This window comes from Rhinopithecus roxellana, chromosome 15 (genome assembly GCF_007565055.1).
Source record: "Rhinopithecus roxellana isolate Shanxi Qingling chromosome 15, ASM756505v1, whole genome shotgun sequence".
Classification (NCBI taxonomy): Eukaryota; Metazoa; Chordata; class Mammalia; order Primates; family Cercopithecidae; genus Rhinopithecus; species Rhinopithecus roxellana.
This window is the reverse complement of record NC_044563.1, coordinates 73346182-73372860: the sequence shown is the minus strand read 5'-3', so window position 1 is coordinate 73372860 and position 26679 is coordinate 73346182. Positions and strand designations below refer to the sequence as shown.

Sequence of the window (26679 nt, the reverse complement as noted above, 5' to 3'; positions counted from 1 at the left end):
CTGTATTTCTAGTTCATCAGTGCAAGATATTAAAGCTGTTTATAGGTCTCAGGGAGGGTTTAGCATCCGGTGATCAAAATGCCATTGAGCCAGTAACAGGTCAGCTCAAACAGACTTTATTTTAGGTGTAAGTGAATTGCTTCTACTTTAAAAAGAAACCATCTGGGTCTTAGAGACCCACAGTAGTAGGGTGGGCTGGGCCTTTAAGAGATCATCTCTTTCCTGCCACCACCTCTAACTAGGCTCCAGTTACCTTTAAAAGATCTACAGAGAAGGCCATTCTCTACCCAGCCTTAGTCATTCATGCCAGTCCTTAAACATCCTTACCCTCAGTAAATGTTTATCATCTATCCCAAATCCCCCATGCTGCACTCTACAGAAATGCATTTCCTCTTGCTCAGCAGCAAAATGAGAGTTGCAGAGTGAAATCTGACCATCCTTCATTTTGTGTTTGAAGACAGGTAACATTGCTCTCACCATTGTCCACGTTTCTGTCTGTATTTCCAGGTTTCCTGCCAGCCGCAAATTCCACTTCTTCTATGCCCACTGCCTGCTTCTTTCCCTCATAATGGGCCAACCGTTGGGATTGGCCATTCTGAATGTTGTGTCAGGGAGAGACTCTGTGTCCCAGCGTTGAGAGTGGGGACTGTCTTTCTTGCAACAACAGTGTTGTGGGGAGACGTTCCTGTGTCCTTGGGAGTTCCTTGCCTTGGCATCCTGGAGCAAGTGCGATAATGTGTCTGGGGTGCCTGTGCCTTCCAGTTCACATTTACTTGGATGTGCACCCAGGAGAAATCTAGCCTGCAAGCTACTATGTTTCACTTAAATTTTCTCCTGGAAATTGAGTAATAATAATAATAGTTTATGAGTCTCCAGAAGTAATAGACAGGTGTTGGGTGTCTTGTATCTGTAGGAAAAGGGAGCCTTTGCAGCTGAGAATAAACAACAGTTGCTTGGTAATATGACCTCCTTTCATTTAAAGTCAGAGGCCTGGCTGCAGGTGGGAGAGGGGAGGCTGGGTTGTTCTGGCTACCACCTGTCTGGGGAAGCGGGGAATGGGGGCAAAGGTGAGGTCAGTTTCACAGAGAACTGTGGGGTTGCTGAGAGCCAAATATTGGAGAGAAGAAATATGGGAGTAGGGAGACTTGGGGAGCAAATGCAATCGCTGAGATTCTGATGCAGGGCATGGAAACTCTTTGGTTCTGACGTTGGCACCAGCTACTTTGAGAAATTGTTTCTCTACACTTTTGGAGGCCTCTAAACTGGCTTCAGAAGGCGTGAGTTCCAGTTCTGGCCTTGTCATTGATTAGCCATCGTCATTTATCTGTGCCCTTGGATAAACTACTGAATCTCTCTGTCCCACTTTCATCCATTGTAAAGGCCGCTGGGAAGACACAGTGTGATGTATGAAAGCTCTTTCCAAAAGTGTAGAGGTCACCAAACACATAAAAAGCACAGGATACTGGAGAGAATTAAAGGAAGGAGAAACTTGATTCTTTCCTCAAGGAGCTTATAGTCTTAACGGTAATGATGGCTCACAGCTGTAGGGCATTTCGTATTTCAAAGCAGTGCCTCATTTATTATCTTACTTGCCAGAGCCACGGGCAACAGAAACAGCTGGAAAGGGCTGGGGGATGTGTTTTGAACAGGGTTTTAATGGTCAAAAAGGTTATGGCTTGAAAAAAAGAAGGGACTGCAGGTGCAAGTGAGTAAGGACAGTGTTCAGGCTAAGAGTTCTGTGTATCTGCTTCCCAAGCGAGACATTTTAGCTTCCTGTTTGGAGGTTTTCTCTCAGGCCAGGTGAAATGTAAATGATCACTCGTAGCCACTGCTGTGCCCAAGGCTTAAATTAAATCTCATAGGATTTCAGGTTCAGAATCTACTGTGGGTGGGAAAAGTGGCTGAAGTGTGTGGGAAGAGAGAGCTGGTGGCTTTTCTTCCTTGTAAGAGGTATACACTTAAATTCAGAGTGCCCAGAACAAACTTAAAGCTTCCCCCCTTGTTGTTTCTCCCTCTTCCCAAGTTGCCCATAGAATCTTCTTGCCCCTGTCTTATGCACCATCCTTTTGTTTTTTTGGCCTCGAAGCAAATGGTAGCGTCCTGGCTTCCTTTCTTCCCATAAGCTCCTGAGACCCTCATCTTCTATGTCAAGAGCCCACCCAATACGCAGGTTCCTTGAACTGGGAAGTTATCAGATCTCCTGCAAAACACTCATCCTTGGAGGAAGTACAAGGGAGGGAACAAACTCTGTGGAACTTGGCTTAGCTCCGGATCCGGAAGTTTGGGATTACAGCGCAGACTCCTCAGCATGCCTGGAGCTGGAAGAGATGACCTGCTCCTTGCCAGGTCTGACACCTGATGGGAAGGGGTTTCTGCTTTCTGTGCTATGTCCGGGAGTTAAAATAGAGTGATACCAAATCACTCCTGAGAGGGCCAGTGGCTGGATTTCAGAAACGGGGCCGACATTCCAGGGAGTCACTTATGGGTGGGCCTGGCCCTGGCTTTTCAGCCGCAGCATCTCTCTCCCTGAGGAAGACATATTTCCCTCAGTTTCCCAGCCTCTCAAAGGTTGTGTAATGTCAGGATGCCTTGAGCTTTTCCATACTTGACAAGTGTCATTGCAGAGCTTGGCAGACCCATAGCCAGCTGTCAGCCCTTGATGTCTTGCTGAACTGCAGGGATGTATTTACTTGCAGTTAATTCTTGTGGTCTTTAGGGGTGTGAATTTTCCTCAGCTTTAGGACCCTTGTGAAATGTGACTTTTGTCCTGGCACGGAAGCTGGGTATTGGCTGCCAGATGGAAACTGGACTCTGAGAGCGGCAGAAAAGAGGGATGGATCAGATTGTGGACTTCACGGTATATTCTTGGGTGATTCTCATGATCTCTTTGAAAGTTACTGACCAGGCTGGGTATGGTGGCTCACGCCTGTAATCTTAGCACTTTGGGAGGCCAAGGCGGGCAGATCACTTGAGGCCAGGAGTTTGAGACCAGCCTGTGCAAATAGCAAGACCTCATATCTACAAAAATAAATGAAACTTAGCTGGGTGTGGTGGTGTGCACCTGTACTCCCAGCTGCTTAGGAGGCTCAGGTGGGAGGACAGCTTGAGCCCAGGAATTCAAGGTTGCAGTGAGCCATGACTGCACTACGGCACTCCAGCCTGGGCAACAGAGTGAGACTTTGTCTCTTAAAAACAAAACAAAACAAAACAGTTACTGACCCAAGAGACAAATGCACTGGGCTAGGGATGAAGGAGGAGAATGGGTGCTACAGCCTTGCTCTAGGAGCTGGGCTGGGTTAGACTCAGTGCCCACAGAGAGCACCTAAATAGGACGGATCAATTCTAGGGTTGATGATCTCTTAGGGCCTGGGTCTAGAGAGTGAGTGTGGTTCAGCACATCTTGGGATGCTACCAGGACTGACCCAGACTTCCTAGGTTCCATGACATGGGGACATACTCGACTCTGTGACCCAGTCCACGGCAGACTGGAGCAGAACTGAATCAGCCCTCAGGAATGTAAGGGGGGGCGGGTACACTCAACTCCCTGGGGCTCTGTTGGAGGCATTGCTTTGCGGGTGCTCACCCACTCCTCATTTCATTCTTTGCTCAGGAGGCAGCTATAGTACTGGCAGCTGGCTCATGTACAGGGTTCAGCCCCCATTTTCCTTACTGCTCCTGTGTCCTTTGTCTCTCAGACCCCATTGTCTGTCTTTCCTTGGTGTATCATGTCTGGTGTCCTCAGCTCACGCCGCCACGGGAGAACCGTCCTCTCTTCTCAGCTTGTCATTTTGGAAGCAGCCTCCAGCAACCTTGCTTTCCCCCTCTGACTATACTCCGGCCTGCAGTGCCACTACCCACACCCCCAAATAATTCAAAGCGCCTTCCTTAGGAGACAAGAGCTAGTTGAAAAGTCTCCTCATTTTCCTTCAACCCTGTATCATGGGTGGCCTGAGAGAGTGAGGACTGACTTCATTGATTCCCCTTTCTCTGCACCCCCCACCCCCAAGGAAATAGCCGAGTTTGACTAATGGCAGCTGCCTGGCCAATCGTTGCCCTGAGAAAGTTTGGTTTGTGATCCTATTTCACCAGGCTGATTGGAGCAGCCTTTACTTGGAGGTAGAGTCCCTCCCCGGGGGAATCCGTGTACAGTTACACTAGCGGTCGCTGCCAGTGCTAGTCCATTCAGGATAGTCCCCCAGCCCCCGCTCCTCTTCCTCCTTTTTTGTTTTTATCCAGTGTCTCGCTTCCTCTCTCTCTCTCTCTCTCTCTCCCCCTTTCCCTCCTACCACTGCCTCTTCCTCCTGCTCTCTACCTCCCTGCAGCGCCAAGCCGGCCCCCCAACCTGGTCTGCTGAACGCAAACCGCTGAGAGTTTGCTGCACCGCCCCCTGGGGCCCCGGGCTGCCGAGTCCCGCTAAGGCAAAGACGCAGCAAGCCAGGGAGCGCAGCGGAAGAAAAACAAGCGGGCGCGCGAGGGGAGCCCCAGGAGGGCGACCGGGTGGCTGGCAGGCAGCTCCTGCCCCGCCCGGGTGGCCTCGCCGGCGGCTGACGGCCCGGAAGCCTCGCGCTCCGAAAAGTTAGACTCTGGGAGGCGGCGCGCCACGCCGCGTCTCCTCGCGTCCCTTCCTCTCTGTGCTCCGGTAAAGGAACTTGGTCCTCCGGCCCCTGGAGAGGGGAGTGTGCCGCAGGCCGAGGGTGGGGAGCAGCCAACGGGAGACGCGAACGAGTCCGCTGGCGGAGGGCGCAGGGCGAGCGCAGAGGCGACAGCCCCCATGCCGGCGGCCAACATGATGGAGAACCGGCCGCTGCCCGCCCTGCAGGTGCCCGAGCCGCAGGGCGCGCCTGAGGGCAGCCCGGTCTGGTCCAGTTCGTCGACCCCCACGCTTCGCCGCCGGCGCTTCAAGATGCGCCGCATGAAGAACGTACAGGAGCAGAGCCTGGAGGCCGGGCTGGCCCGGGACCTACCCGGCGTCTTGGCTCCCGGCAAAGAGTTCTTGCAGCTGCCGTCCATCGAGATCACGCCCTCCAGCGACGAAGACACCCCGTGGTCCAACTGCTCCACACCCAGCGCGTCCCCCCGCCGAAAACGCTTCCTCCTCCGCAAGTGGCTGAGGGTGAGGGAGCGGAAGGAGTGCAGTGAAAGCAGGTACGTCCCCGTTCCGACCGTCTCCTTCCCTTCCCTCCCGTCCTCTCCAGAGCCGTCCAGGGCCTCGGGGCATCCTGGGGGAAACGTCCTGGGGGAGAGTAGGAGCCCGTCACCAGAGGCGCTTCTGGCGGGCGCTGCGCCTGGTCCCAGGGATGGTGGCTTTCAGGTTCCACACGTGCCACCCGCTTCCCGGCCCAGGGTGAGGGGCTTCATGTTGCACGACACGTTTATGTGGGGCTTCACGCTGCATTCCATCTCCCTTGCTCCCCAGAGCGAAATAAATAATAATAATAACAGCAGCTAATAGTTATCGAGCGCTTACCATGTGCCGGCCACTATGTTGAGCACTTCATGTACTTCCAGATTCCATCCCTATGCAAACTCTCTGAGGTAGGTATTACTATGGCTCCCTTTCTACAGATGGAGATAGCAAAAGGCCAGAGAAGAAGTTAAGTGGTTTATATTTCTAAACTCCGTTTCCATCTTATTTTATGTTTGGCCACACTGGCTTGCCTTAACTGGCTCACTTGTGTGGAAGTGAAATATTGACATTGAGTGAGTCACATTTCCTACCCTATCAGAGTCTTTAGACATGGATACCTACAAGACTGTAGTTTGTACCAGCTACTTTTTTGCCTAGGTCAATGTGGCATCTGGGTAATGGGAGAAGTTTGAGCTTCCTTCACGTAGAGAACTGGTGCAGGGCGCCATAGAGCAGCTCTACACAGCTCTGGTCAGGACTGCTACTCTAGGGAGTTGTGTCTGAGGCAAGCCCTTTGCCTGGTGGAGGGCAGGGAGTCCTCACTTGTTCATTGGTACCACGAATCCTACATATTTACTTTGAGAGTCTAGGGCCCTGTCTCTTAATGGATTTGTGTTCTTGTGCAGAGCAACTGGATCACTTTCCCTGGAATTCCTTCTCCAAATCTGTTCAATTACATTGATTTCAATTCAGTAAATACTTACTGAATATTTCTATGAGCTCAGTCTAGTAACAGCTAATAGTGGTGATGTTGAGGAGGGTGTGGGCGAAGGATAGGTAGAGTAAGGGATTGTAGATGGTGAGAAGGAAAATGAGAGGACACTTGTATAAGAAATGAACACCTGGGCACAGTGGCTCACGCCTGTAATCCCATCACTGTGGGAGGCCGAGGCGTGTGGATCACTTGAGGTCAGGAGTTCGAGACCACCCTGGCCAACATGGTGAAACCCCGTCTCTATTAAAAGTACAAAAATTTGCTGGGCATAGTGGCAGGCTCCTGTAATCCCAACTACCTGGGAGGCTGAGGCAAGAGAATCACTTGAACCTGGGTGCAGGGGCTGCAGTGAGCTGAGATCATGCCACTGCACTCCAGCCTAGACCACAGAGTGAAACTCTATCTCAAAAAAAAAAAAAAAAAAAAAAAGAAGACGACCCGTGGGAGCCATTGAAAAACATACTGTGCTATGTACTAGAAAAGAGAGAGTTCTGGAGAAGTAGAGGCAGACTTCTTGAAGGAAGAGGCTGACACCATGACAAATACAGATGGGTAGTAGAAAACAGCAGGAAAAGAATGAGGTTGGGTGCATAAGACTGGCTGAGGAGGACAATATGAAGAGTGGCAGGAGAAACAGGATGAGCCATGTGTCTTTGCTGGGTGGGGACTGAGGAGTGGGATTGGTTATGCACAAGATGGGCGTTTTGGGCCTTCCAGAGTTTCTCTTTTCTGTTTACAATAACTGAGCATGGTTCCCTCTGCAGGTGCAGATATAGAGCTTTGTTCCATGGATTTTTGTGGACCCTGGGGATAGAAGTTCCTTCTGTTTGGTACTTCATCCTGCTACCCTTTTCACAGAGCAGAGGGAAATGGGGCAAACTTGGTGGGAGCTAACCTTGAACTAAAGTAGTTTGTCAGGCTGGGGGCGGTGGCTCGTGCTTGTAATCCCAGCACTTTGGGAGGTGAGGCGGCAGGGTCACCTGAGGTGAGGCGGGAGGGTCACCTGAGGTGAGGAGTTTGAGACCAGCTTGGCCAACATAGTGAAACCTGTCTCTACTAAAAATACAAAAAACTAGCCAGGTGTGGTAGCGGGTGCCTGCAATCTCAGCTACTCAGGAGGCCAAGGCAGGAGAATTGCTTGAATCCGGGAGGTGGAGGTTGCAGTGAGCCAAGATCATGCCATTGCACTCCAGCCTGGGCAAGAAGAGCGAAACTTCGTCTTAAATAAATAAATAAATAAAGTAGTTTGTCATGACTTACCGGCTTTTCCCTCAAATGTAAAAGAAACTAAAAGAGACCTTCTTTTGATCTTGACATTCTGTCATATATACTGAGGACAAAATATGGTAAAAAGAGCCATGTGTAATGGCATGGCCTGTATTCCCAGCTACTTGGGTTGTGGTGTGAGGATCACATGAGCCCAAGAGTTCAAGGCTTTAATAGGCTATAATGGTACCTGTGCATAATCGCTGCACTTCAGCCTGGAAAACACGGTGAGACCCCCACCCCCAGCTCTTAAAATGTTATATATATATATGTGTGTGTGTGTGTGTGTGTGTGTGTGTGTGTGTGTGTGTGTAATAAGAAAAAAAGTCTTGCATTGCTGGCTGGGATGGGGATGACTGTAGATTTGGTTAGATTTAGGAAGGTATTCGTGGTTTCAAGAGTTGTCTATGTGTGTAGTAGAACCTTTATTTTTGTTGGATTTGGGGACATATCCTTAAAATTTGGCAGGATTTTCACCTAGATTTAGTTCAGGCAGTTATTTTAAGTGGTGACTTTTTGGATTAGAAGAACCTATGTATCGGCCGGGCGCAGTGGCTCACATTTGTAATTCTAGCACTTTGGGAGGCTGAGGTGGGCCTCAAGAGTTCGCGACCAACTTGGGCAACACAGGGAAACACTGTCGCTACTAAAAATACAAAAATTAGCCGGGTGTGGTGGTGGATGCCTGTAGTCCCAGCTATTCGGGAGGCTGAGGCAGAAGAATTGCTTGAACTTGGGAGGCGGAGGTTGCAGTGAGTGGAGATCTCGCGAGTGCACTCCAGCCTGGGCGACAGAGCAAGACTCCATTTCCAAAATAACAAAAAACCAAACCAAAACAAACAAGGACATATGTATCTGAAAAGGCAGACTCTGGATTCAAATTCAAATGTACGTGAGTCACATCTCCTCTTAGCTACTGTGGTACTGCCTTCTGTTGGAATCTATTTGGATTATGTGTAAAACAAAGCCCCATCATTTTTAGGCCTTGAAGATGAAAGACTTCTTTCCAAGAAAAGAAGCAATCAAGTGAATAAGTGCTTGTAGATACCACCAAGTGGCCTGAGAAGGAACTGGTGGTAGAATGTGGTAGCTCATGCCTGTAATCCCAGCACTTTGGGAGGCTGAGGAGGCAGACCATTTGAGTCCAGGAATTTGAGACCAGCCTAGCCAACATGGCAAAACCCTGTTGCTACTAAAAATACAAAAATTAGCTGGACATGGTAGTGCGCGCCTGTAGTCCCAGCTACTCAGGAGGCTGAGGCATGAGAATTGCTTGAACTCAGTGGGCAAAGGCAAAGGTTTCAGTGAGCTGAGATCACGCCTCTGCACTCCAGCTTGGGTGACAGAGCAAGACTCCCTTTCCAAAAAAAAAAAAAAAAAGAAAGAAATTGGCATTTAGAGGCAATGGAGTGCAGGGAACATTGGACTTAATGTCAGAAGACAGCTATACATTTAAGTTCTATCATCGATTAGCTATGGAGATTAGCTTGAGCATTTCACTTTACCTCTATGAGTTTCACCTTCTTCATTTGCAGAAGAGGATATCTGTGGATTAATGGGAAGTCTGAAGAGTAGTGCATGTGAAAATGTGTTGCCAGCTTCCTCTTGCTGTTCAAGGGTGAAGGCTTATTTCATTACTCTGTGAGTCTCTCACATGGAATGGATGTTTGCTTAAAAGTATGAGGTTACATACTCACGTGTCCTGGAGCAGCACCTGAGCCTGCTCACACGATTCAGGATTTGGAAATGATGGTTGGAAAATGGCTCTGCTCTGGCCTGGATTAGGGAGGATTAGCATACCAGGCCCAGCATGACGTCTCCACATTCCCCACCCCAAATCTACCTCTCCAAAACAGAGAAAAACACCTTTCAGGCTTGCTATGAAATTCAGTCTGATGTGGTAGAAGTTAAGTGGCCGAGAGGACCACAGCTTGTGGATTTCTTTTAGTGTTTGTTTTTTCATTATTTGTTTAGTTTTCTTTTCTTTTCTTTTCTTTTTTTTGTTTTGTTTTTTTTACTTGTCACTGACTTGAAGCTCAAGTTTGCGGATTTTCCCTGCACAAAGTTGAAAATGTGAAGAGGATTAGGAGACCCCTTTCTTCTCCTTAGACCCTAGGAAGGAAGAAGTGGAAAAAATGGTAAAGATAGCATGGCTTACTAACTTTCCAGTATTCACTGGAATACTCCAAGACCAATCGTGTTCATCTTTGTATCTTTACAGCACTGTACCTGACCTCTTACAGTGATCTATAGACCTATAGATGTTTGTTGATGAATTAATAATGAGTAAATAAATGATTCCTTTTTCTCTGTTGTTTAAAGTGAAATTCTTTTTATTCATGAGTGTGGGAAAATTTCTGAAAGGAGATGAGTACAGAGCTGAGTTTTAAAAAACAGCTTTATTGGGATATAATTTATATAATATACAATTCACCTATTTAAAGTATAATTCAACGGTTTTTAGTATATTCACAGCTATGTACAACCATCACTACAGTAGGTTTCAAAAAACTTTTGTCGCCCCACAAAGAAACTCATACTTTTTTCTTTTTTTTGAAACGGAGTCTCACTCTGTCACCCAGGCTGGAGTGCAGTGGCTCAATCTTGGCTCATTGCAGCCTCTGCCTCCTGGGTTCAAGTGATTCTCCTGCCTCAGCCTCCTGAGTAGCTGGGATTACAGAAGCGTGCCACCAAGCCCGGCTAATTTTTGTATTTTTAGTAGAGATGGGGTTTCACCATGTTGGCCAGGCTGGTCTTGAACTCCTGACTTCATGATCTGCCCACCTTGGCCTCCCAGAGTGCTGGGATTACAGGAATGAGCCACTGTGCCTGGCTGAAACTCATACTTTTTAGCTAGCACCTTCACCCTCTGCATCCCATTTCCCCAGCCCTAGACAACCACTGACCTATAGAGAGCTGAGTTTTGAAGGAGTAACAAATGCCTATAGGTGAAAACAGTTTGGATGTGTTGGCTTGAAGATGGAGATGGATGACCAAATGTGATCTTGTTGAGGAATGTGGAAAAATGAAGGTGGTGAGGCAGACAGACCGAAGGTGATTCATGCCAAAGAGTTTGAATTTCAATGAATCACTCAGTCATCAAACAGGTATTGAGATCCTATATGCAGAGTGCTTCCTAGGCAAAGTGGAGTCAATTCAATGGGGAGCTACTGTAGTTTCTGGAGCTTGGGAGAGACACTCTCAAAGTGGTGCTCGAGGCAACTACTTTCTGCTGTTCTGTGTAGCGGGAAGGAAGCGTGGGGAGGTGAAGGCCTGGAGTCTTGCTCTTTTCTTTCAGTGGTCTAACTGCAAAGTATCATCTTAACTACCATTGAACATAAGATGGCACAGTTTTTTTGCTGGCTATGTTGCCCTCTGAGCTCAGGGAATAGTGTAGTCTGCAGTTGACGGGACAGGCTCTTCACATTAATACTCACATGTCTTTCTAACTCCCTTGCCCAAAACTGGTTGTGGTGATTGTTCAGAACCCAAACGGAGGATTGGAACCCCTCTCTGAATCGCTAGGTTCAGAAAAGTCAGAAATTGGATGAAGCCACATCTCCCAGGATGTCCTCTTGTCCTCATTCTCTGGAGGGGGAAGGGAAAACTGACAACAGGTGAGTGAATTGGGTGGTGGCCAACTGCAGGCTCTTTCTAGAGGATGCAGAAGCACCTCTCTGTGTCTCTGCCCAGGATACCTTCACTGTTACTACCTTTTATTCTCCTGGCTGTTATGTCTCTTTTTCTGCGTAACATGCCTACCCCCGTCATGATCGCTCACAGTCTAGCAGACCAGCAGCTAGAGAGTAGAGGGCCTCAGGGTTTCCACTTAGCTCCATGTCTGACCACTGGTAGTGCTGCTCACTGATTGTACCCAGCCTGCTAGGCTAGGTCATCTCTCTGGTGCCAGCCTAACTGGCGTGTGGTTTGCCTGTAATGAATATATAGCATTGGTATATTTATCTTGATTCTTCATCTCCTTCCTCTGACCTTTGGAGGGAGACTTGTTTCAGGTTTCAGCTCTGTTTGCAGGGGAGCAGGGTGATTTTGTGCATCCGAATCCTCTCCCCTTCAGCCCGTCACTATTGGTGTAGCTTCTGCACCCTGTGTGTGCCCTGCTACCTATGAGAAGCACAGGAAGTGTGGGAGAGAGAAAACTCACGTCCTTCTTAACACAAAGGGAAGATGCTCGGTGCGGGATAGGGTTAACTGGCAAAAACTTCGACCAGATTCATAATTCCTTGAGGGCAGGGACTGGTCTTACTCTGCGCCAAGTTTTCTGCCAAGCAGCCTTAAGTACATTATTACATTTAATCCTCACAACAATGTCTTGGTCCCCCCAGGCAGGTTTTACAGCTGAGGAACCCGAAGTTCAGAGATTAACACTCTCCTGGTCCAACAGAAGCAAGGCTGGGATTTGAAGTGTGTCCTGATTCCAAAGCCTGAGCTCATTACAGCTCCTATCCCCCCAGGGCCTGGAAGCAGTCAGCCCTCCCCCGCGTGAGAACGTGCAGATGTGGAGGGGGAGGTTCTGAAGGAAGGTAGGAATGTGGGCAGTTGATGAGATGTGTGTGAGGGTTGTGGGAAGCAGACAGGTGTGAGGATCATGCTGCCGATGGTCTAGGTGGACTCCTCCGTGAGAAACAGCTAGCCCTTGGCTGTAGATGTGGTTTCTAGATTAAAACAATTTGTGGAAACTGAGACGGTGGAGATGGAGCCCTGTGGGCTGATTTCATACTGACCAGCTTCCTCTGTGGGAGCTGGTATTTTGAAAATTTCCTTGGTGGTTATGCACTCAGAGGGTGCCAATTACACATCAGGCAAGGGGCTGGGATGAAGATGAGGCAGATGCACAGGTGATCATTCTGTCCTAGTTGGTGCGTTTCTCCCAGGTATTATATATCCTCCAGTTGCTATGCTGGTCACTGGTAATTGCTTCTAGGGTAACGCAGAAGTTAAGGAGTCTGAATGGCTAAGCTGCCAGTGGGGAATTTTTTTCCTGACCCCAGTGGACAAACTGCTGGCCCTGAAGCAGGTGTTTAGACCTGGAGCCAAGGCTGGCCCGGAGAGCCTGGAGGTGGTTGCTGGGTTGCTGTATGTATAAGAGCTTGATGAAACCTGAGGGTTTTTCCGGAGGCATTTGACCCCTTGGGATTCTTCCCTCCATAGCACATATGGGTGTGTGACTTGCCAAGGGGCTGTTGTGCCTGGTGTGAGGAGGGACACAGCTTCTCGTTGTCTTGGCGGGTGGGAATCTGCGAGCTCTTCTCCTGTGACTCTGGAGCCTGGAAGGAAGTGTCCTCTCAGAGGAAACTTGTTTTGGTTCTCTCAGGGACTCAGAACAGAAAATCGAATGTGGGTTTTCCAGTGAGAGAAGGGAGGCAGGATGGTGATGCCTCAGCTGGTGAGGAGATGTCGGGCGGTAGCCAGCCACTCCCTGCCACCATAGGCAGCAACCTCCTAAACACACTCCTGTTTTCAAATATCCTCTTCTGTTTTCAGACTACGTGTCTGGATTTTCCATTCAGATATTGTCATATAGCTCGAAATCCTCACTAGGAAAATGTGGCTGTGCCTTTGGTCCCTTTGTGGAAGGGAAGGATAAAGAAAACCATGGGTTTTTCCTTTGAGGCCCTGACACATTGGGTAGTCAGAGAGTGTGAAGCCCTTCTGTGTCCTCTGTACGTCCTCGAGCTGGGATGAGCCTCTGGTTGTCCAATTCTGATCTGTAGATGACCAGGCACGTCACGGAGGCAGCGCGGGGTCAGAGCTGAAACTCAGGCCTCTGACCTGAAATCTCGACCAATTTCTAACAGACCTATTACATCTCTGCAGCAGCCTCATTCTTTCTAAGGTCTCTCCCTCTCAGCACATCACTGTGGTCAAGCCTGTTCCCCCACCCAGCCTGGTGGCTCTTCCCTCCACAATCTTACCACAGAGATTTTCAGTCTTGCTGCTTCTGGTAGGCGAGTTTATCCAGGAAATGATGGAGCTGAGGGAGATGACTAGAAAAACAATAAGCAACCTATGTGGTTTTTGCCCTCCTTTTTGCAGCCATAGAAAAATAATTTTCTTGCGGGGGGAGATGGGCACCCAGTTTGGGGATGGTAACCCTTGCAATATTTGCCCTAGCAATTAGGAAAATACAGAAAGGTAATGGATGGTTAGTTTAGTGACACATTTTTGAGACCCTCCAAGAGCCTTCAAGCTTGTTGTCTTAAAAGGAATCATTTAAAAAAATGTTGTGCTTGTGCACTGAAGTGAGCACAATAAATCATTTTCTATGCCATAAAAGTCAACGTGGCCGGGTGCGATGGCTCACGCCTATAATCCTAGCACTTTGGGAGGCTGAGGCAGGCAGATAACCTGAGGTCAGGAGTTGAAGACCAGCCTGGCCAACATGGCGAAACCCAGTCTCTAGTAAAATACAAAAATTAGACAGGCATGATGGTGGGTGCCTGTTATCCCAGCTACTTGGGAGGCTGAGATGGGAGAATTGTTTAAACTGGGATACACTGGTTGCAGTGAGCCAAGATAGTGCCACTGCACTCCAGCCTGGGTGGCTGAGCGAGACTCTGTCTCAAAAGAAAAAAGTCAGCATATTGTATTTAATAAAATAGCTAGTTAATTGTAAAGTTTTGGATAGTAGGAAAGAGGAAAATATAATTTTATCATGTTAACCCAATTATTAGAGGGTATATTGATCTGTTTGTGTTGCTATAAAGTAATACCTGAGACTGGGTAACTTATAAAGAAAAGAGGTTTATTTGGCTCATGGTTCTGCTGGCTGCATAAGAAGCACGGTGCCAGTATCTGCTTTTGACCTTAGGAAGCTTCCATTCATGGTGGAAAGCAAATGGGGGATGATATGGTTTGGCTGTGTCCCCATGAAATTCGATCTCATTTTGAATTCCCATGTGTTGTGGGAGGGACCTGGTGGGAGGTAATTGAATCATGGGGGCAAGTTTTTCCTGTGCTGTTCTCAGGATAATGAATAAGTCTCATGAAATCTGATAGTTTTATAAATGGGAGTTTCCTTGCACAAGCCCTCTTCTTTTGTCTGCCACCATGTGAGATGTGCCTTTCACCTTCCACCATGATTGTGAGACCTCCCCAGCCACGTGGAACTGTAAGTCCGATAAACCTCTTTCTTTTGTAAATTTCCCAGTCTCAGGTATGTCTTTATCAGCAGTGTGAAAATGGACTAATACAGGGGAGCAGGGTTGTCACATGGTGAGAAGTAGCAAGAAAGAGAGGTAGGGGAGCCAGGCTCCTTTTCACAACCAGATCTTGCAGGAACTAAGAATGGGAACTCACTCATTCTTGAAAGAATGGCATCAGGCTTTTCATGCAAGATCCTCCCCAGCAACCCAAACACCTCCCACTAGGTTCTCCTCCTACACTGGGGACAAAATCTCAGCATACGGGCCAGGTGTGATGGTTCATACCTGTAATCCCAGCACTTTGGGAGGCTGAGGCAAGAGGACTGCCGCTTGAGCTGAGGAGTTGGAGGCCAGCCTGGACAACATAGTGACCCCTATCTCTGCAACAAATTTAAAAAATTAGCCAGGGGCAGGCATGGTGACTTGCACCTGTAATCCCAGCACTTTGGGAGGCCAACACAGGAAGATTACTTGAGCCCAGGAGTTTGAGACCAGCCTGGGCAATGTAGTGAGACCCCCATCTCTATTATAAAATAAAAAAAAAGAGAACAAAATTAGCCAGGCATGGTGGCATGTACCTGTAGTCCCAGCTACTTGAGAGGCTGAAGTGGGAAGATCACTTGAGTCTGGGACGTTGAGGCTTCAGTGAGCCATGACCATGCCACTGCACTCCAGCCTGGGCAACAGAGTGAGACCCTATCTGAAAAGAGAGAGAGAGAAAAAAAAAGTCAACATGCTATTTGGAGGGAAGAAATATCCCAACTGTATCAGGGGCATATTTGGTGTACTATCTCCTAGTGTTTTTTCTCATTCAGATTTTCCTTTTATTTGAGAGACTTTTTTCGTCTGTATGTTGCACTTCTAGAAGGTAAGGGAGAGTGTTGGTCCATGCGTTGAGGACAGGGAATTTGAAAGGAAAGACCAAACTGTTTTTTCTTTCTCACACAGTCAACACAGAACATTTCTGTGACCAGATATGTGGGGTTTTCTCCCCACACACCAAGCAGTTCTCCAGTGGACACAAACTGGGTGTCTTCTAATTCAATTTAATTCTGACACCTTCTACCTGGAGATGGCGTCAGATTCCACAGGTTCAGGGCTCAGTCCCATAAGATTGCCCCCACTTCGGATGCCAATCACAAGTTAGAGCTACCTTTACTTTTTCTTTTTTATTTTTTCTCTATCTCCATGTTGCATCTGAGACCTATACTTCTGACCAACCAACTATAAACCAGAGTTCCTGACTCCCTTTTAGGGTTCAGTTAATTTTCTAGAGCTGTTACCGGAAAGGGGTCCCGATCCAGACCCAAAGAGAGCATTCTTGGATCTCACACAAGAAAGAATGAAGGGCGAGTACACAATGCAAAGTGAAAGCAAGTTTATTAAGAAAGTAAAGGAGGGCTGGGCGCGGTGCCTCATGCCTGTAATCCCAGCTATTTGGGAGGCCAAGGTGGGTGGATCACTTGAGGTCCAGAGTTCGAGACCAGTCTGGCCAACATGGCAAAACCCTGTCTCTCCTAAAAATACAAAAATTAGCCAGGTGTGGTGGCAGGCACCTGTAGTCCCAGCTACTCAGGAGACTGAGGTGGGAGAATTGCTTGAACCTGGGAGGTGGGAGGTGGAGGTTACAATGAGCCAAGATCGCGCCACTGCACTCCAGCTGGGTGACAAAGCGAGACTCTGTCTCAAAAAAGAAAAAACGAAAGTAAAGGAATAAAAGAATGGCTACTCTTTTTTTTTTGGTTATTTCTTGAGTATATTTTAAACAAAGGGTGGGTTATTAATACCTCCCCTTTTTGACCATATAGGGTGATTTCCTGACATTGCCGTGGCGTTTATAAACTGTCATGGCACTGGTGGGAGTGTAGCAGTGAGAATGACTAGAGGTCGTTCTCATTGCCATCTTGGTTTTGGTGGGTTTTAGTGAGCTTGTTTACAGCAGGCTGTTTTATCAGCAAGGTCTTTATGACCTGTATCTTGTGCCAGCCTCCTATCTCGTCCTGTGACTAAGAATGCCTTAACTTATTGGGAATATAGTCCAGCAGGTCTTAGCCTTATTTTACCAAGCCCCTATTCAAGACGGAGTTGCTCCGGTTTAAATGCCTCTGACAGAGCTGCTCACAGAATTCAGAGAAACACTTATGTTTATAGGCTCATAATAAAAGATATTAAGGATACAGATCAGTAATGAGATCCAGAGGTACATAGGTGTAGATGAAAAAAGCCAAACTCTGTAAAATATTTAAAGAGGTTTATTCTGAGCCAAATACAAGTGAATGTGGCCCAAGGCACAGTCCAAGGCACCAAGAGGTTCTGAGAACATGTGTACAAGGTGGTTGGGTTACAGCTTGGTTTGACACATTTTAGGGAGATGTAAGACAACAGTCAATACATGTGAGGTATACATTGGTTTGGTCCAGAAAGGTTGAACGATTCAAAGCTGGGGGCTGGTGTTACAGGTCATAGGTGGATTCAAAGATTTTCTTTTTTCTTTTTTTTTTTTGAGACGGAGCTTTGCTCTGTCGCCCAGGCTGGAGTGCAGTGGTGTGATCTCGACTCACTGCAACCTCTAGGGTTCAAAAGGTTGATCCCCTCCCAGGTTCAAGCATTCTTCTGCCTCAGCCTCCTGAGTAGCTGGGACTATAGGCGCACGCTACCATGCCCAGCTAATTTTTGTATTTTTAGTAGAGATGGGGTTTCACCATATTGATCAGGCTGGTTTTGAACTCCTGACCTTCTGATCCACCCGCCTCGGCCTCCCAAAGTGCTGGGATTACAGGTGTGAGCTGCCGCACCCGGCCCAGATTCAAAGATTTTCTGATTGGCAAGTCAGAAAAGATTTAAGTTATTATCTAAAATCCAGAATCAGTAGAAAAGAGTGTCTGGGTTAAGATAAGGGGTTGTGGAGACCAAAGTTCTTATTATATAGATGAAGTATCCTACATGGCTGCCCTTAGAGACAATGGATGGCCAGTATTTTGTATTCAGACCCTTAAAAGGTGCTAGACTTTCAGTTAATCTCTTCAGGTTTAGGAAGGTCTGGAAGGGGAAAAATTAGTTATGTTAATAGAGATTCTTTACAGATGCAGATTTCCCCCCACAAAAGATGGCTTTGCAGGGCCATTTCAAAATATAACAAAGAAACATATTTTGAAGTAAAATATTTCAGCTTCGTTCTTTATCTATCATGATACTATGCTAGAGTCAGGTTGGAATTTGTTGTCTTATTGCAGCATAGTCTGTTTCCTCACTCTTAAGGTTTCTGTTTTGGCCAGGCATGGTGGCTCACACTTATAATCCCAGCACTTTGGGCGGCTGAGCTGGGAGGATCACTTGAGCCTGGGAGGTCAAGGCTGCAGTGAGCTGTGACTGCACCACTGCACTCTAGCTTAGGTCTCAAAAAAAAAAAAAAAAAATTTGCTGTTTTCATGTTAAAGCTGATCAGTTGTGCCTGAGCTCCACAGGGAGGAGAGTATAATGAGGCATGTTTGAGCCCCCACATCTTTCCATGGCCTGAATTAGTTTTTGTTTGTTTGTTTGTTTATTTGGGTCCCCTTGGGTCTCCTACAGAGGTGTCCATTCAAGTCAGCTGGGGCTTTTAGAATTTCAGTTTTGGTTTACGTTGGGCAAGGTATTGGATGGGGTTAGATGGGGCGTGGATCTCCCATGCTCACCCTGGACACACCACCCTCCCAGCACCTGCACGAGTTCAGCAACCCAGAAGCTCAGCAAAACTCCGTGTCCAAGAGTTTTTATAGAGCTTGATCTTCAGCCACACCTCCCTCTCTCTTTTCCTGGAAGTTTGTGGGTGGAGCTGAGAAATCCAACCTTCTAATCCTCTAGTTACTTGGTCTTTCTTGGTCCTTCCTCCCCATCTTCAGGCTCCCCAGGGGCTGTATCCTAAGTCATTTCCTTAGCATAAACTCAGGTATTATCCATGGAGCTCATTACGAATAACGAGACACTTCTGTCACTCAGGAAAGTCCCAGCGTTTTAGGAGTTCTGGGACAATAACCAGGAAAAGACCAAATATATTTCATATCACACTACAGGAAGTCTGCGAAATAAGGAGGAAGGTAAATTTCTGAAGCACTATTTCTAGAGAAGGATCAGAATGAGATGCATCTCCAAGTGGGAAGAGTGTTGTCAGGTATTTCTGCCACTTAACCTCGTCATGTTCTTTTGCCCCCAGGAGTGTTAGTGAGTGCCAGGCTGACCCCTCAGAGCAATCTTCCTTAATCTAGAGAGCATTCATGTTCTGGCTGGGTCATTACACTTTGGAGCTCTTTCTGACCTTTTTGTTGATTTTCAGGGTTGGATGGAATGGCAACTGTAAAGGTTACTCTGTACAGGGTGGAGCTTCTCCCGGAACAGTTTGCCCTTGACTTAGGTGACAGCATATGTTTTCTCCACCAGTGTCTATGATGAACCACATCTTCCTCACCTGACAATATCACTTAAAAAAAGACCCTGGGGCCTGGTGCTATGGCTTACCCTTGTAATCCCAAAACTTTGGGAGGCCGAGGCGGAAGGATCACTTGAGGTCAGGAGTTTGAGACCAACCTGACCAACATGGTGAAACGTCCTCTCTACCACAAAATACAAAAATTAGACAGGCATGGTGGCACGCGCCTGTAGTCTCAGCTACTCGGGAGGCTGAGGTGGGAGAATTGCTTGAACCTGGGAGGCAGAGGTTGCAGTGAGCTGAGATGGTGCCAGTGCACTTCAGCCTGGGGAACAGAGTGATATCTCAAAAAAATAAACAAAATAAAATATAAAGCAAACAAACAAACAAACAAAAACCAGGAAAGAGGATTGGTTGCACTGTCTTTCTTGGTTATATCTTTTTATATTTTCAAGACATACTATTGGGAAAGTCCTACCTAAGATCTAACTAAAATCCCCCACCGTACAATCCAAACTCATTTTCTCTTGTTTTGTGAAGATGGAAGAATACCTAGTGGATCTTTGTTTTTGCCTCCCAAGACTCACTGCTGCTCAACTTGGCCTGTTGCTTCCAGATTCTGAGGAAGGTCCGGGCTTTGTACTAGCAATTACTTGGACCTCACTGGTTCTCTGGTGGGGTCTGTGGGTCTCTGCAGACTTCTGTTTTTATTAGTTTTTTAGATGGAGTCTCCCTTTTTCGCCCAGGCTGCAGTGCGGTGGCATGATCTTGGCTCACTGCAACCTCCACCTCCCAGGTTCAAGTGGTTCTCCCGCCTCAGCCTCCCGAGTAGCTGGGATTACAGGTGTGTGCCACCATGCCCTGGCTAATTTTTTATTTTTAGTAGAGATGGGGGTTTCACCGTGTTGGCCAGGCTAATCTCGAACTCCTGACCTCGAGTGATCCACCCGCATTGCCCTCCCAAACTGCAGGGATTAGAGGCGTGAGCTGCCACGCCCGGCCCTCTGCAGACTTCGTGGAGGAGTTTTCAGCCATTGTCAGCCGTGTATATTTGAAGGCAGGGCTGAGTTAGAGGTGAACAGAGAGGATAGTGGCCTGCCCATTCAGAAAGTTCTGAGAACACTGAAAATTTCTCTCTCTCTGAAGTGCCTTCTCCATGCTTTGGATTGCTTCTTAAAATGCCTTTTGCTTTGTTGTCAGAGAGATGCGACTGAAAATGTGGATAACTCAGGAGAGGTAATTCTCAGAATTCATCAGACACTTACTGTGCACTTACTGGGAACCTGGCACTGTGCTGTGTGCTCGGGATATAAAAATGGATACAAGCTGGGCATGGTGGTATGTGCTTGTAGTCCCAGCTACTTGGGAGGCTCAGGTGGGAGGATAATTTGAACCCAGGAGTTTGAGACCAGCCTGGGTGACAGAGTAAGACCCTGTCTCAAAAAAAAAAAAAAAAAAAAAAAAGGAAAGATAGAAAAGCAAAGATGGTTACAGATGTCCCTTCCATTGGGGAGCTCCCAATTGAGTGTGTGGGAGATCGCTATGTAAAAGTTAATTTCAGTGGCATATGGCATTCAGACTAAAGCATGAAAAAAATCAGTCTGAGGACAGGATCTGCTGTGTGGGAGAGGAGAAGAGGGGTTTAGGGCCTTGGTTTTACCAAATCTTCACCTGTTTCACTCACACCCAGCTGCCACCTGTCAGCACCTGTTTCTCTCAGACAGACAGGTCTCCCAGAGAATCCAGTCATCCTGGTAGATAGGATTTGTGAAATTATTTCCACCTTGAGAAGAACTGAGAAGTCTAGGGCCATGAAGCTGGTCAGTGACAGAAATGGATCTAGAATACAGGTCTCTGGCAACCAGACCAAGTGTTCAGTTTACTGTGTTTCTCAGGGAGCCCATCTTTATCCAGGAAGGAGCCATATCTTCAGGCAGTGAGTCATGACGCTCGGGCTGGGCCCCTCAATCTGTGGGGACAGGGTGACAGTTTTTCCTAGGACGACTGCCCCAGCACGAGTCCTAGAGACAGGCTGAGGCGGCATGGGTTGGAGGCTCTGGTTCTGCTAATTTTCTTGCTGTGTGGTCCTGGGCAGGTTACTCACTCTCTCTGGGCCGCAGTGAGATTATAAAATGGAGAGTATTCATTTCTGTTTCATCTTGTTAGACAAAATTAAGTGCATGTGTCTGAAGAGTTATGCTAATGCATTTATTTGTTTACAAAATCAAAGACCTTTGTGCCCATCTCTGAGGCCTCAGAGTCTGCTTCTCTGGTTAGTGGAAGCTGGAACAGTGGTTTATTCCTTCTTTGGTTATTTATGAGATGTTGCTTTTCTGATCTATTGATGGGTGCTGAAAAACTGCCTGTAAACCTAGTTTGTTTTTTTTTAACCTCCCACAATAGTTATCTTAACCTAGTGTTTATAGTTTAAGGGCTGCTGTCATCTGTGTGTCCCTTCAGTGTTGGCCTGCTTAAGATTCTGACTCCAGGTGTCTTCTTTTACATATATATTTAAAAAGAGAGAGAGAGAGAGAGACAGGGTCTTGCTATGTTGCCCAGGCTGGTATCAAACTGCTGGACTCCAGCAATCCTCCTGCCTTGGCCTCCCAAAGTGTTGGGCTTCCGGGTGTGATCCACAGAGCCTGGCCCCAGGTTTCTTCTTATTTCTCCTCCTTTTCCCCTTTCCCCCCCTCCCTCTCTCTCTCTCTCTCTCTCTCTCTCTCTCTCTCTCTCACCCTCCCCTTTCTACCTTTTCTTTTTTTTTTTGAGGCAGTCTTGCTTTGTTGCCCAGGCTGGAGTGCAATGGCCCAATCTTGGCTCACTGCAACCTTCGCTTCCTGGGTTCAGGCGATTCTAGTGTGTGTGCCACCACGCCCAGCTAGTTTTTGTATTTTTGGTGGAGATGGGGTTTCGCCGTGTTGGCCAGGCTGGTCTCATACTCTTGGTCTCAAGTGATCCGTCCGCCTTGGCCTCTCAAGTGCTGGGATTACAGGCATCAACCACCATGCCCAGCCTCCCCTTTCTTTTTTTTTTTTTTTTTGAGACGGAGTCTTGCTCTGTCTCCCAGGCTGGAGTGCAGTGGCCGGATCTCAGCTCACTGCAAGCTCCGCCTCCCGGGTTCACGCCATTCTCCTGCCTCAGCCTCCCGAGTAGCTGGGACTACAGGCGCCCACCACCTCGCCCGGCTAGTTTTTTTGTATTTTTTAGTAGAGACGGGGTTTCACCGTGTTAGCCAGGATGGTCTCGATCTCCTGACCTCGTGATCCGCCCGTCTCGGCCTCCCAAAGTGCTGGGATTACAGGCTTGAGCCACCGCACCCGGCCCCCAGCCTCCCCTTTCTACTTCTAAATCCATATACTGTCCTTGGGCGATTTCATCCATTCCCCTGGCTGTTAGTATTCCTTGTCTGAGACTTCGTATTTTTCCTGAGCCTTAGGCTCATACCTCCGACTGACTGATGGGCATTTCCACTGGGATGTTCTTCAAAACTCAGCTTGTCTTTTTGTAATTGAATTCATTATTTTTCCCTTCAAACCAGTTCCCTCCATTCTATTACTTACATTGGGGCTTGGTACTTTTTGTTTTCACAAGGCTTATCTCCCTCCAAAGCAAATGTTCCTCAAGCCTGCCTTCTCAGCTCCATCACCATAGCCAGCTCTCACGTGTATTACACAAGCATCCTGACTCCATCACAGCCCCTCTCCTGTGCTTCTTCACTATGCAGCCAGAAGGGTCTTCATAACCTCACTTCTGTTCCCCTCCTGCTTCATCCACCTGCTGCTCCTGTGTGCTCTGCCTCCAGCCAGTCTGACCTTTTAGTTCCTTGAATGGGATGCTCTCTTCTTTTCAGGTTTCATCTATGTTGTTCCATCAGACAGAATTCCTTTCTTATAACACTGACCTACTTTGCCACCACAAGACCTTTTCCTTTGTTTCGTTAGCCTTTCTTCTAGGGAATGAAGACTGAGGTCTTCATTACGTCTGTGTTTCTGAAGCGTCCTGCACTGGAGTGTGATTACATGCTCACATTGTATCCTTTATTAGAGCCTACACAGTGAAGGCAGAGTTTATTTTATTCAGTGCCTGCTAAGCTCTTTGCATGGAACATAGTAGGAGCTCAGTAAACATGTGTTTAGGGAATGAATGAATAATCAAATGATGAAAGCCTCTAAGGAAATTTGATTGTCATGGAATTCTACAATAAGCCATTTTGCAAAACAAGAAGTCCTCTTGAAGCTGAATAATTAACCCTTCATGTGCCGTTTATGTAAATCTGTGCTATTAGGTATTGGCTTGTCTGTCTTAAACTTGTCTATCTTAAACAGTTGGTTTCTGTTCTGGTTTTAACTGTGTTCTGTGTCTTTAGTAAGTGCCCAGAGAGTAGACACTGCTTTTTTTTTTTTGAGATGGGGTTTCACTCTATCACCCAGGCTAGAGATTGCTGGTGAGATCTTGACTCACTGCATCCTTGACATCCTGATCTCCTGAAAAGCTGGGTCTACAAATGCATGCCACCATGCCTGGCTTTGTGTGTGTGTGTGTGTGTGTGTGTGTGTGTGTGTGTGTGTGTGTGTGTTTTGAGACAGGGTCTAACTCTGTCACCCAGATTGGAACACAGTGGCACAATCATGGCTCTACTGAAGCCTCAACTTCCCCAGCTCAAGTGATCCTCCTGCCTCAGCCTCCTGAGTAGCTGGAGTTTACAGGCATGTGCCACTATGCTCGGCTAATTTTTTTCTACTTTTTGTAGAGACAGGATCCTGTTATGTTGCCCAGGCTGGTCTCGAGCTCCTAGACTCAAGGGATCCTCCTGCCTCAGCCTCCCAATGCGTTGGGATTATAGGCGTGAGCCACCACTCCTGACCCAGAGACTGCCGTTCTGAAGGTAGTCTCTATTCAGGGGAGCCAAACTTGGCAGAGTTAGGGGGAGAGTGATCAGTCTTTCCCAAAATGAGGCTCCAGAGAGCACGAGCACATTGGGAACAGTATTTTGTCTGATGGTGGACCCAGGGCCCTGGTATAGTCTGCAAACAGCAGTTAGGGTTGTTTTTCCCTACCAAAGACCCGTAACAGTTTTGAAGAGCATTTATTTTTGGAGCTGTGGTTGCCATGGTCACGCAATACTTTTTCTCATCTTCTGATTCCAGGTCAGGGCAACAGTTGTTCCTCCTGCAAGGGAAGAGGATTTTGGAATATATGCATCCTTCCACCTTTTTTCCCCAACTGACTAATCCAACAAACATTTATTGAACATGTACTACATGCCAGATTCTGTTCCTAACACCAGAAACAATAGTGAACAAAATAGTGTCTGCCCTACAGGGGCTTATCTAGTGGGGTAGAGAGACTGTCAGCAAATTATCAGTGCAATATGGGTCCCTATTTGCTTAAAAGCAAATTGTTTGTCCACGTCACTGAAAGGGAATTAGTTTGTTTTCTAAAATTTGGAAATCAAGAGTTGTAAAAGAAGTGTCTTCCATACTGCTTTGAAGAGTGATATGGGAGCGGGGAGGAGCTGATGGCTGAATGTGGGAAGTTGACTCTCTTCCCATTGATAGTGGGACTTCATTGGATTTGGTGTGGGCACTTTGGAATGCAGATGCATTTGTTGCTCTGACATCATCTCAGATCTTGGGAGATGACAGGATTAAGTTGGGTCTCTCTGCAGCTGTCAGATGTCAAAGCTGTTGCTCTCCTGGTGTTTGTGGGAGTCTCTTGGCAGTAACAGAAGCCAAGAGCCAAAAGCTGCCAGAAATGGCCCTTTATTATTCAGTGTAATAACAGCCTGGAAAACAGTCTGAGGATGCCATTTATTAAGCTACCATAGAGTGCGGAACCTTGAACTGGGCTCCAAGAAGCAAAGTAGAGAGGAAAGAGGGGATACTGATACCTGCTGTTGGGAGCCTCCCATCAGGGTGGCAGAGAATGGCACTCACAAGGACACAAATGAAAATGATACAGACAATAGCAATTCATCACAATCGCTTAATTTGAGTAGCACTTTACCTTTTCAAAGCAATTTACCAGGCCATGGGCTCTCCCACAGAAGGGACAGGGTATAATTATTCTTTGTGATTGCTTAGCACTTACCACAGTGCCTGGCACACACCAGGATGTCCAGTGAGAAGCTTATGGCATGACAATCTATTACCTCATTTGTTGCTGCATCCTATGGGGCAGATATAATGAGTATATCCACCTGGCATTTAAGGAAATGGGGACTCTGAAATATGCCCACATCCATACAGCTAAGTGATGCTAGAAACCAGACTCAAAAAAAGGTTGTGTCATGTCACTTTTAATTTAGGCTCCTTTCTTTGTTGTACCATACATGTGTGTATCTGACATTATACTGAGGATTATGGATACATGCTGACAGTGTGGGTAATTAAAATCCACAGGAAATAAAACATAAAGACCAAACATTTTAACTAGCAGTTTCGGCATGCCTCCACTGTTTGAAAGCAGCAGCTTCTGTGTAAAGCTTTGACTGAATTTTACCTCCCCTGCTCCCCTTCCCATTTGGAGGAACACATTACCCAGTCAGGCTGCCAGAGAGAGGAGAGTCCAAATCCCGCCAGCCAGCACTTGTTGCTTGGCTGCTATGTGCTGGCCACTGAGTTGTGGCTGGCTTCTTCTCTTGAAGGATTTAGTCTAGTTTATTTATTGTTCATTCATTTGTTTGACAGCAGATTATATATATATAGGGTGTTGTTCTCTCGCCCAGGCTGGAGTGCAGTGGCATGATCGTAGCTCACTGCAGCCTCTAACTCCTGGGCTCAAGTGATCCTTTTGCCTCAACCTCCTGAGTAGTTGGGACCACAGGCACGTGCCACCATGCCCAGTTAATTTTTTAGATTTTTATAGAGACAGGATCTCACTATGTTTTCCAGGCTAGTCTTGAACTCCCAGTCTCAAGCAATTCTCTTTCCTTGGCCTCCTAAAATGTTGGGATTACAAGTGGGAGCCACTGCACCCAGTCCGACAGCAGATTTTTTGACCAGCCATTAGACAGTCAGTGCAAATAATTGTGAACAAATGTAACATTTTAAAATGTGACAGTCAAGTCCAACAGAGCTTAAAGGAAAAACATGTAATAAAAATGTGACAAGTGCATCAAAGGAGAAGACAGCAGTAACTGTTACATTTGGTAATCCTGGCAATTAGCCAGATCTTGTGAAGGACATTTTTTTCTGGTAGAAGACCTTCCTTAGCCGGGCACGGTGGCTCACGCCTGTAATCCCAGCACTTTGGGAGGCTGAGGCAGGAGACCAGCCTGGCCAACATGGTGAAACCCTGTCTCTACTAAAAATACAAAAATAAGCCAGGCGTGGTGATGGGCGCCTGTAATTTCAGCTACTTGGGAGGCTGAGGCAGCACAATTGCTTGAACCTGGGAGGTGGAGGTTGCGGTGAGCCTAGATGGTACCATTGCACTCCTAACTGGGCGACAGAGTGAGACTCTGTCTCAAAAAAAAAAAGAAGACCTTCCTTAATGAGTGGAGTTGGATAGACATTTTGCTTTGGAAAACAGAAGCAATTTACTCTCAGTCTGGGGTCTACTTCATTCATTCCACAGAATAGGCAAAGATGCCCCGGGGCTTTTGCTGACCAGGGAATTCTGGCCATGGCCTTTTGCTTCTCTTCTAACCAGACCTTTTGCTTCTCTTCTCTCTTTTTGCCAGATGTAGAACCACCAGACTTCCCTTTCATTTCTCCAGGAA

The 26679-nt window shown here is 47.2% G+C and overlaps 1 protein-coding gene across 4 annotated transcripts in view; it reads left to right on the top strand.

The window, feature by feature from the left end:
• GRAMD1B (GRAM domain containing 1B) overlaps positions 1-26679 on the top strand; it is a 277996-nt gene that overhangs the window by 67879 nt on the left and 183438 nt on the right. For 2 of the 4 annotated variants that reach the window (XR_004053671.1, XM_010356453.2), the window contains exon 2: positions 4323-5145. The exons of 1 other annotated variant lie outside the window; for it this stretch is intronic. Coding sequence is in view for 2 of the 3 variants with exons in the window: in XM_010356453.2 (XP_010354755.1) it covers positions 4772-5145 (374 nt within the window). In the remaining variant the exon portion in view is untranslated. Of the gene's footprint in view, positions 1-4249; positions 5146-9423; positions 9706-26679 lie in introns of those variants that run through there. One more of the 4 variants, XM_030918396.1, reaches the window with a different exon arrangement.